General features: G+C 38.8%; 1 protein-coding gene across 3 annotated transcripts in view; it reads right to left on the bottom strand.

The window, feature by feature from the left end:
• Window positions 1-11868, bottom strand: part of ppp3ccb (protein phosphatase 3, catalytic subunit, gamma isozyme, b) — a 67898-nt gene that overhangs the window by 32096 nt on the left and 23934 nt on the right. For all 3 annotated transcript variants that reach the window (XM_014018210.1, XM_014018211.1, XM_014018209.1), the window contains exons 2-5: window positions 9293-9490; window positions 7311-7435; window positions 1478-1589; window positions 1223-1368 (exon numbers count right to left, since the gene is read on the bottom strand). In XM_014018210.1, the coding sequence (XP_013873664.1) occupies window positions 1223-1368; window positions 1478-1589; window positions 7311-7435; window positions 9293-9490 (581 nt within the window). The remainder of the gene's footprint in view (window positions 1-1222; window positions 1369-1477; window positions 1590-7310; window positions 7436-9292; window positions 9491-11868) is intronic.

Below are 11868 nucleotides of genomic sequence, written 5' to 3'. Positions count from 1 at the left end.
CTTCTGCAGTGTGATATGAGAGAGATGAGAAGCAGGAGCGGGGAGGGGGCGGAAGGGATCGGGCGCAGCGTACTTTTTTTTTTCCCCGAAAAAGGTAGACACAGCAGTTGTTGCTGCCTACTTTCAGGAAATGGAGATGCACGCAAAGGAAAAAAGATGTGCAAATATTGGTGGGGACTGTCCCTGTCCGGCCAAAGTTGGTGGGGACATGTCCACACCAGTCCTTCAGAAAGTTACGCCCTTGGCTCATGCATAAACTGATGCATGCATCAAAAAAATTGAATAATTTATCATCTATTTATTAAAATGCTAACAGTCAATCAGATCTTGCATATATTTGCCCAGAAATGAAGTGTCAGGGTATTTGCACAGCCTTTCTTTTGCACAAAGCTTCTGACAAGTTAGTAGAGATGAGTGGAGTTGAAGAAATTATCGGGGTTTATGTAGTACACTGATTTTAATTACACTACACATAGTATAGTTTGTTTTATCATAAGAACTGTAACGACTGTTAAACGTGAGTTTTGATTAACTTGATGATTCTATATTAATAGTTACATGCCTGGTAACAAATACAACACATATTTGTACTTTTAAAAATCATTATGATAGGTGATTAGTTGTTTGTGGGCATGGCTTTGACCAAAATGATAAGGACCCCCTCCCGACTGATGATGTAATTAATATAGGCGGAGTCATGCCCTGAAGTTTTTATAAAACTCGTGTTTTTTCTGGATTCGGTCTGATTTCCTGGTACCATTAAATCGGACATCAGCAGAGCGCTCTTGGTTTTGTACGGCCGTTCAAGACTCTCTCAATGCAAATGCACTATTTCTGCACGGTTTTGCACACATCCTGGTAATGAACACGAAATATCATCGTATTTCTTTCAGAACCATGCAACTTTGTGTTTAGATGCAAGTCTTTGGCAATTCAAAACTTTTTAAACTGAGTTATTCTGGAAATATATCATTGAGATTCCCCAACTCCACTCAACAGTTCAGAAAGATTTATGATTTGTTCTGACTGCATGCTGTCCTGAAAACTTTTCCCTTCACATCTTTCTAGGAACTGATGGGAAGGGACCATTTTAGATTTGAGACAAACATGTTTTACTCAGCTTTGGGACTTTATCTTTTGTACTCATTGTACTATTTAAATATTTCCACACAAACAATCCAAACAAGCTATTTCGTGCTCCTGCAGAGTCTGAACACCTCACCTTGCGGATGTCATCCAGGCAGGTGATTTCAGGGCTCAGACCTCCGTGGACGCAGAGGAACTGCTGGTTGAGGAGAGCAGCCAGAGGCAGGCAGTCGAACGCTTCCATACAGGCATCGTATACATGTTCAGAGTACTTTATTTTACCTGGGGAACACACACACACACACACAAAGTAAACAAATCAGCACTTCTTCCTTGCTGTTCTGTGATAAAGGTTTAGCCTCAAAGACAAAGATAGTTCAGCAGCACTTACACTCCTGTTTGAAAGTGAAGTACTCTGTGAGATGTCGGCACTCGTGGTTCCCTCTCAGGAGGAACAGGGTGTTGGGGTAGTTGATCTTCAAAGCCCACAGGTACAGTACACACTGCAGACACACACACAAACTAAATATTAGCTTAACACCACGACACAGCAGCCGAGCCTTACCTTCAGCAGAAACTCATCTCTTTACAGTATTTATTATATTTTCTGAGTGTAATGACAACTTCAAAACAAACCCAGTGCAAGAATAACTTTCTTTTTTCTGTTTGGTTTGAAGTTGAATTTACACTTTTTTAAGGACTTTTTCATTGCTACCTCCTATATACTTGCCCTTACTATATTATTCTCCAATATTTTTTTATTGTTTTTCAGTCATCGTGTTGTATGACTTACAAAAGCTGGCATCTTGTGAATTTCCTTTGGGATAATGAAGCCTATCTTATCTCATTTTAGTTGCAGAGAGAACAACAGTCATTATCACCTGAAACCAAAGGGTGTGTGTGTATGTATGTGTGTGTCATGTCAGCAAAATACTTAATGAACCACTGGATGGATTTTAATGAAACTGTCAAAGTAATCACTAGATGTTGTACAACTGATTGACTCACATGAGGATTTGACAATTATTTTTACGCCAGATGCTCTTCTCGACCACCAAGCTACTGCAGCCCATGTAAAGTATATAAAAATATAATATAGTATTTAAGTATTTAAAATTTTTTAAATGTATAAGGTGTTTTTGAATTGAATGCGTAATAGTTAGGGCAGTGGTTCCCAAACTTTTCARCTTTTGACCCACAAAATAACAGTAGCAGAGACCTGTGCCCACAACTATTTTTGTATGATAAACATTTGTATTAGGTCAACAAAGCATGAGCATAGTAACAATATTTTTATACCACATTTATCCATTTTAAATATACTAGCCTCACTCCTTTGTAACTAAGGCATAAATGTAATTAATTCTGAAAATCTTTTCAGGACCCCACCTTGATGTTTCGGGACCCCACTTTGGGTCCCGACCCCAACTTTGGGAAACACTGAGTTAGGGGATGGGAACAGGCAACTTCTCAATCACAGACTCACCTTCAATAATTTCTAATCGACCACTCTCCTGATTTTACAGTCACAGGTATTTACTAAGGTAAAATTTGCTGCGGTAGCTTTGAGTCATCCTCAACTTACATATACGGCAAGTGCTAACTGACCAAGTTATATCCATTTTAAAACCTTGTCATTAAATATAGGACTCAACTGTATTTGATAGCTAAACATGTCATCAACAATCAGACAGAATTCAACAAAACTCTTAGAAAGTACCGTAGTCTTTGGGTGCACATTTACAAACCATTAACTCCTGGAATTGAGCCAATTCAAGATGGCTGTCACAGCCAACTAACCTTTGGATACAAATTATCAAATGTTATCCATATTGCACAAAAAATATGATGAGAGCTAACATATTTTGTAAGATCTTATGCATTAATGTCACTTGTAAAATATGATTAAAGGCTAAAACCCCATCCATTTCTACTAATAACCCATTCAACAGAACTAAAACCAGGAACTGCATAGCAGGAAGTAATAAAAGAAACAGCACAGAAAGCCAATATCACGACTAACTGCAGCACTCTAATATGAAACAGAGTGAAAGGACAATTATTAAATAGAGAATAGATTTAGCTAATGTAACTATTGATTGGTACGAGCTGTGATCTGTAACAGTCCTCATTAAAAACTCTCAAGAGTGCAGCCAAAGATGAGCAGTATGTCCCCATTATGATTGAGAAGAGTTTAAAAACCTCAGGAACGAGACACCTTGATTCTCACTTTAGTGACAATGAAAGTGTCTGATTGACAGCCCTCCTCAGTATAAAAACTAAATCCTCCAACAAGCATGAGGAGCAGCAGCTGGTGACAGACTGAAACATTAGACTGAACTTTTAAAACAAACACCATGTTCTTTTCAGCTGCCACTCACTTCCTCTGTTTTTAATGCAGCTTCAAACCACGCACCTAATTTGAATTTTTTTTCATACTCTGAAAGCACCAACAATAAGCCAAATCTGATGAGCTGTTCTATAAAAGTCAACAGGTCTGACCACAGAGAGTAATCTGCAGCAACACAGCTGTTAGAGAAAACCCCTTTTTGGTACCAAGATGAAAACTTGAGGTTGATATTTAGATTTAACCTTGGGAAAAGAGGGGGGGGGGGGGAGTGGAAACAAATGAAAACGTATCTTTTTAAGTTCAGTCACCTTTTTATGTGAATAAATGCTGCTTTCTTGGGTCCGTGGTGTTTCACTGTGTAGATATAAATAAATAGGTCTGTGATAACCTGCTATACTTTTCATTTGAGATTAAAAAGACAAGAAATTTAAACACCAAGAGGCCCAGAAGAACTCCAAAGAGAAAACTGTGAGAAAATAGAAGCACTGTTTTTCATTTATTCTGATTAGAAACACAGATGACCATAGAGTGATGGGAAATATCATTAACCATATTTGCAACATGTAGCTCTAGACAATGTTGGCCAGACTTTGCTCCCCAATGAACCTAGGCTATCCATGAGGTCCAAAAAAGTGAGGATGGCCACCGCCGGGTTGGGAATGAGCCACTGCCTCAACGGAAGGAGTTTCAAGTATTTGAGCTGAGACAGAACGGAGCAAGAGGCTGACAGGAGGATTGGATCAGTGTCTGCAGTGATGTGGACACTGTACCAATCTGTGTGAAGAGAGAGTTGAGCCAAAACACAAAGCTCTCAATACAGATCAGTCAGCATCCTATCCCCCTCACATAGACAAATAGCTAAAATGAGTTTCATCCTGAACTCACCCTCAGGGATAGGAAGAGTAGTGTGATTATTTTATCTTTTGATTATTTCGGGGCAGCTATGGTAGAGCGGTTTGGGGAGTTGTCTTGTAACCGGTGGGTTGCCGGTTCAAACCACCGCTGTCAGTCTGCCCCAGGGCAGCTGTGGCTACAATGTAGCTCACCACGAGTGTGTGAATGGGTGATTGAGTCCTTGAACTTGATGAAGTGCTATATAAGTTCAGGCCTTTACAATTTATTTTGGAGGAGCCTTGCTTCTCCTCTGCATTAACAAGAACCGGTTGAGGTGGACTGGGTCAGGATGCATATTCAATTTCCAGGAGGAATTTAATATGCATCCTACTGGCCAGAGGACTTAGCACAAACTGAAGAATTTCTGGAAAGATCATTTGTCACAGCTGGCCTGGGAACACTTTGGAGTCTCTCCGAATGAGCTGGAGGAGACAGCTAAGGAGAGAGAGGTCTGGGAATCTCTGCTTAAACTGTTGCCTCTGCAACCCAGTCTCAAAAAATCTAAAAGGAATTTCCTCAGATAGATTAGGTTCATGCACGTCCACCCATCCTATTGACCAGGAACATCTCAGAAGAGCTGTGGTTGTTGACATATGATTTTTAAAATGGGGAAACAAAATGGAATCTGATATAAAATGGGGAATCTCAGAATCCTCTAATTTGGCCGAGCTTCTGAGGTATTTTGGCAGCTGCAGCTCCCTTTACCTGTTGTTACCTGGTTACAAGTAAGTGTGTGCTCGGCACTGCTTTTCTCCACACAGGAAAAAAAAAGGAAAGAAAGAAAGAAAAAAGGTCAGTCAGGCACAGCGAAGAGACTTGCTGAAACACCAACGTCCTCCAAAAAAACAGGAATAAAGCAAACCACTGTGAGCCAGTCATGCCTGCAAACTCTAAACAAGGAGCTCTGACAAAACAGAAGAAAGAATGAGCTTAGACCCTTTTTAAGTTTGCACAAATTGTTAATATTTCTGTTTCTTTATGAGACATGTTTACATTACAGTAAGTTAAACTAAAGCAGGGATAGTCAATCCTGGTCCTCGAGGTCTGCAGCCCTGCATGTTTTACTTTTTTCCCTTCTGAATTACCTCTTCCAAGTTCTGCAGAAGCCTGAAAATCATCCAATTAAATCAGGTGTGTTGGAGCAGAGAAACAGGTAAAATGTGCAGGGCTGTGGACCTCGAGGACCAGAATTGACTATCCCTGCTCTAAAGCATTTTTATTTTACAAAAGGACAACTTTTTAATGTGAAATATGAGAGATTCTATGTTCTAAGACGGGTAAATGTTTTAAAATACTTTGCAAAAGCATTTAATGTTCTGCTTAACCACAACAATCTGTTATATTTTATGAAAGTGGAATAATAATTAAATTTTGACTTCTGTGGCTATGCAATTCTTTAATTATTTTTCAGTTATTTTATATTTACACTTTTTTAGGTTATTAAATATGGTTGGAATGAAAATGTGAAATTTTCAGCAGATTTTATAGGGTTCTTTATAACCCAGCTGTCAAACCAGCATAGTTTGGCTGTTGATAAAGTTACTAAAATATCCAGATCCCTGATATTTTCTGTTTATCTGCCATCAAATACAAAGGCACCTCCCACCCACTGCCAATCGCCACTGTAAGAAGATAATCAAGGTTTGTCACTTCCCCCGTTAGTGGTCAGAATGCTGTCACTGGTTTATTATAACAAATCATGAGTTTTCAAAGCTGGAATAAAGAGACATTTAAGGCATCTCTGTTCAAACCTCAATGTCAAATGTGTTAAGAGCATCACCCAGATTATTTCTGCTTCGACTGAGAGCTGACTTACAGCTGACCAAGTCATCTGTCTTTGTGAAGATTACTGCACTAATGAAGTTCAGTTGCTAAAGAGTCGTTCATCTCTCTTAGCTTCAAACAGAAAGGGTTCCAGGGTTTTTAATTCTCCTGAACAAAGACATTTGCAGAAAAAAGTAATAATAAAAGAAGTCTCCAACTAACCAATCCTTAACTGTCCGCTCAGATTGGTTGGAAATGGCACAGATTTGAAGGCAGCGAGTTAGGCGTGGGTGTGCTTGTGTTTAGCAGTGTGTGTTTTGTGCGTGGGTGGAGCGCAGAGTGTGGCAGTTGGGAGGGTGAGGTGGCAAACAGTGCGTCTTTCATTTTCTATGACTATTTAAAGACACGCTGCTGCTGCTGTAAATGTCCCGTTGGGGTTCCGACGGATCACCGGGTCTGAATGAATGCTTTAAAGTCCTCACACACACTAAACACCATCATGCACATGTCACACTTCTAACGAAGAAAGTAGTATTATTTGGTTGAGACTGGGCTGCCTGTCGCACTGTTTACTGAACACACACAATTTGCAGGCCTTGAAAAAAAAATTCAGAGAGGAATTTTTTTTTAAATTTAAAGACAGAAAATTGCCCATAAATAAATGGAGTTGACCACAAAATGACTGCAAAAGAAGATGTTTGAACACGCACATTTAAAGTTTGTAAATAAAAGTACAAAAATCCCAGAAGGAATGCATATCAGCTGCTGCTAGAGATTTAGACTAAGATCATCTTTTGATGAGAAGGGACAGAGTTGTAAATAACTTTATACACAATCTTGCATGATTTAATATCACCAGTGTTAAGAATGACTCTCAGGTACTACCACACCAAGGTGAGCTTAAAACCTGAAAAACACTGAACGAGTTAAAGCAGGTGTTGGGTTGGCTACCTTCATTCATTCTTTCATAACCATCTTCAACTGTGCTGAAGTTAATCACTTGTAGATGTACATCCAATAGTTACAAGTTTCAATAAACTCTGTACATAGGTCCATGAATTCTTTTTGCAAATGGCCACAAACTATTGATTTTGCTTATGAGTGGGAAAAAAAGAGTGAAATTTAGTCTGTTTCTGCACTAAATGCCTTTTGTCCCACGTGTCACATTTGGCAGACACCAATTTCTCCATGTGAAGCATCACAATGAGTCACCTACCTCGATGCTGAAGTACCCTCGGTCCACGTAGTCTCCAAGGAATAGGTAGCGGGTGCTGCTGGGGGACCCGCCCACCTCAAAAAGCTTCATTAAGTCAAAAAACTGGCCGTGGACATCTCCACATACTAAAAAAAATACAAATAAATGGATTTAGATGATCTGATAGTAGGAAAGGAAAGAAAATCCACAAAAAAGTCCAAATGAGACCTCGTGAAAAGTGTTTTACAGGTTGTGAGTGGAAATTATTGGATCAGTTTTTCGACCTAAACAATAAAATCCTCTTTCCTCTTAGCATCTCTAATGTTTTAATAGTAAATGTTCAAATACACACTTTTAAAATGTTTAATTACTTTTATCCTGAGGAAGCTTAAACATTTTTTTCTGTGGTGAATTGAAATAGAAACAAAGTGCAGGCAGGGAGTAAAGAGTGAGCAGAGTTGAGGGTGAACGACTGCAGCCTGGTGAGGTGGGGTTCATTTGCATATTCAGAGATGATCCATTTGTTGAGGAAAAGGTGTGGAGTTACAGCAAGTACATTTTCAGATACTACAGGAATGTTTTAGAGGGGAAAAAAAGTGGTCGAAACTAAATTTAACACATGGAAAACAAAGTCTACAGTACATACTCCCTGATTAAAAAAACAAACATAATGCTAAGTACATGAGCCTTTTTACTGGCATTTTCAATAAATAAATGACTTGCCAATATTTGGTCAGCAACATGAGATTTAAAGGCTTCTTTACAAATGTTACTGTGCACTATTACGCATTAAAATATAGAAATACGTGTTTCAGTAAAATAAATCATAGTCCTGGAAGATTGAAAGTTATTCAAGTGCATAAAAATTAATTTTCTACTTGCATCACAGCCCTCTGAATGGCACTAGCTGAATGATGAGGTGTCTAAAGACTCCCACTGCATCTCAAAGTCAACGATGCTGCCTTGGAAGGACTTGTCCTACCATGTTATGTTCTTTTACGGAAGGAAAGACTCCTTAAATGCATTGCTTTTATTAATTATTTTGGACATCTTTAGAATTTTAGATGATACGAGTTTGAAACAACAAACAGTATGCTTAAAATTTTACACAACAAAAGACCAATCCTCTTTTACTCTAAAACTTGGCCCCTTTACGTGGGATAAGGAGGCTTTTAATTTCTTATATTTCTCCATTTGCTGCAGACAGTTACAAAAAGATGCCTGCAGACAGCCGATGCATTAAGGACCACAACAGCTGAGGACTGAAAACTGGAGCTCCACCAAAAATAAATCTGTTTATGTAAAAGGTAACAAAAAAGTTATCACAATCACAACATATAAGCTAGATCCTATAATGTACTGTTTTTACCCCATGTTAAGATAAATTAACTGGAGAATTATGAAATTCTCCAGTACATCCCAAAGATTCCTGATGAGGTTAAGGTCTGGACTCTGTGGAGCCAATCCATGTGTGAAAATGATATCTCATGCTCCCTGAACCACTCTTTCACAATAAGAGCCCCATGAATCCTGGTCATTCAGTATATTCAGGTAGTCAGCTGACCTCATTCTTTGAGCACAAACTGTCGCTGAAACTACACCTGACCAACTGCAGCAACCCCACATCGTAGACCTTAGCTAAATCCAGACAGCAACATTTTTTTTCACCACGCAGTGTATATTGTTTGTTTAAAGCAATATAATATTTTAAAAAATCCTAATAAAGTTGATTAATCAAAAGGAAGAACATTTTAAAGATCGAAGAATAGCTGGTAGATGACATGAGAAAGAAACAAAGGACATTGAGGAGATAAATAAAAATAGCCTGACAGCAAGAAGCCAGGCCACATGTCACAAAGGTAGAAATAGACTGAAGGATCAGTTTCCAGAAAGCTCCCCCTTGCCAACACACACACATTCCCTCTGCCTCTGAATGATGTCAGCTGATGGGGGAAACACACACCTGATGCAGTAAGATTGGTGTCACAGTAACAAGGGTTTACCTGTGATGGGAGCTTCCACCTCCAGCATGCATTTCTCCTGGCGCAGGATGCTGGCCCCCTCGTTGATGATCCGCAGGGCTGCCTCTTCCTCCAGCCGACCCTCCTTCACTAGATGGGCCTTCAGCTGCTCCAGGTCGGGCTTTCCATTTGCATACAGCTCTTTGACCGAGAGGCGTGTACCGGGAGGATACGGCACCGCTGCAAACAAAAGGGTAAAATTAGGTCAGATGAGCAACTCCTGGAGATAGCAGTGCCAATAAAAACACTGATAAACTGATGGTTCACTGTGAGGACATGAGGAATGGAGCAGTTTCTGTTCTTTACAGTTCTCCTCCAAGCTGTAAACTTGAGATAATTTGAAAAACTAATATTTTTTGCTTGTTTTAGGTAAGATTTAACAGAAACTCTAACACAGATTCACAGTATCTGATATTTAAAACATCTTAAAGTATATGCACTCTGCAGAAAAATGTCCTCCTTATCACTTAGCTTCAATAAAAGGTGCTAGGTCAAGAGAATTAATTCATTTAATGTGTGATTCAAAAGCTATTTAGTCTGTAAGTGTTTTCAAAGATGACGTTAGAGAAGCTTCAGCTCAGAACAAAATGATCAGAAATGCTTTGTAAAAAAAATAACAAGCCGCCCACAGGAAATATCCTCCTCAAGGTCACCAACACAAACTATTCAAGCCTTTCTGTTAACACTAAATAATCTTCAGTACAGAAGCACTAAATTATCAGAAACTGAAGTAAATACTGTGTACAGTGAAAATACCTTACAAAGAAAGCTGAGAGATAAAATGACAATATGGCTTTTACTTGCAATACACAAAATATCAATTTGTGCTCCAAATCACTACAGTAAAACTCATAAATTAGAGTTGATAGTGTAAAACAATTCTGAGCTTGACCCCCGAGCCACCTCAACACTAGCCTGGTTATAATAACCAGCCCCTTGTCCTTCGCTTTTGGAGCTGCGTAGGAAGGACCAGGCTACCTCAACACACACACACAATCCCATTTGTGTCTGCATATACATAGATAATACCAGCATATTACTACAAAAAAACTAGAAAAATGCAGTTTTAAGTAATTTTGTACTGAGCAAAGGTTTACCCAAGATCTATTATTTAAATATCATCCTTTTGAAATTAACACAACTGCAACATCACTCTTCCAGTGTCAACCTTGATCACCAAGCATCAACACATTATAAAAGGTTTTCATGTTTAAAAAGGGAAATTTATAAACTTTGATGCTAAAAATACTTGAACATTAAAAGCCACATGACTGATGAGGGAAAAAAACAGAAACTGGGCAAACAACCTATATGAAAACTGTTATGTATTTCATATTTGATCATTAAATGCATTACAGTTTCATAAACTCTGGTTCCAAATAAACAATTTAGCTCATTAAAATCTCCAAATGGGCTGTTTATACTGGTAGAATAATATAGCTGATCTTTATGATGAACTAAAAACTGGCTCCTCCACAGAGAGAACACAGTGAGGGTTTTGGAGGCAAAACATCAAAACTTAAACAGAGACACACCTTTGTTACACTTTGTTTAAACAAATACCTCTTTTAGTGTTAATATTGTCAGATTCCAAGAACTAAAGCAACATAAAAGAGACAACTGTACCAAGACAGGCAGGGCTCCCGTGCCAGCTAATCAACTTTTTTCACAACACCTGTCTCATTTTCTCCCAGTACACATGGACCTGTTGGTCAGATGGTGTTGCCCAGGTCACTCTTATAAAAGTCATCAGATGTCGTTCTTTCCGCTCCTCCTGTATGCTCAGGTGGAAGAATCAGTAAACATCTTCCTGCTGATTTTTATTCTCTTACATCTGCTTTCTGAAAATGTACCCTATTGTTTCCATTTTTTAATAACTTGTTCTAACAATTAAATTTATTTATTTTGAGCACTGCTCCAACTTCTTCTGGTGGATATGATTCAAATGGCTGATATCCAAATCCCGTCACCACCTTTCTGATTGGCTAGTAGGCCTGTCTAGTGTGTTTAAAGTGAAAGGTCCAGAGAAATGTCTGTTAAAGAAATTCATTTTTTAAAACTGTTCAAATGTAGGGTGAAACAGGAAAAAATGTAGCCAGTGTTTTGCGGCTGAAATAACAACTGAATAAAAATTTGAATATGATATGGGTAAATCATGGATAATAGTAGAGATGTTCCACTGCGATTGCAAGTATAGGATCATATTTTTTATTGATTGGTAACAGAGAAGCTGCCCCATTCTGCTATGTCATACCATCTCAACAACCACAGCTCTTCTGGGATGTTCTTAAAACGGTGAGTGGATAGATGTCCTGGCATGTCACAGTACTGCTTATGTACAGCAGTCTAAGTACAGAAACATGCCTGCGGTAAGTCCTGATGCATCTCAGTAATCCAGGTAAAAAATCAAAGAAAAAAAAATTGTATAGGTCCTCTGGACGGGTTCTTCTTTAATGAAACATTTCGTCTCTCTTCCAAGAGACTTCTTCAGTCTCACAACATGGGTGTGCTATGGGATCCCCAGTTTCTCCTATTGTTGCAAACCTGTACATGGAGGA

Source organism: Austrofundulus limnaeus, unplaced genomic scaffold (genome assembly GCF_001266775.1).
Source record: "Austrofundulus limnaeus strain Quisiro unplaced genomic scaffold, Austrofundulus_limnaeus-1.0 Scaffold186, whole genome shotgun sequence".
NCBI classification, from domain to species: domain Eukaryota; kingdom Metazoa; phylum Chordata; class Actinopteri; order Cyprinodontiformes; family Rivulidae; genus Austrofundulus; species Austrofundulus limnaeus.
Note: the sequence above shows the minus strand (reverse complement) of the source record. Positions and strands in the feature narration are given on the sequence as shown.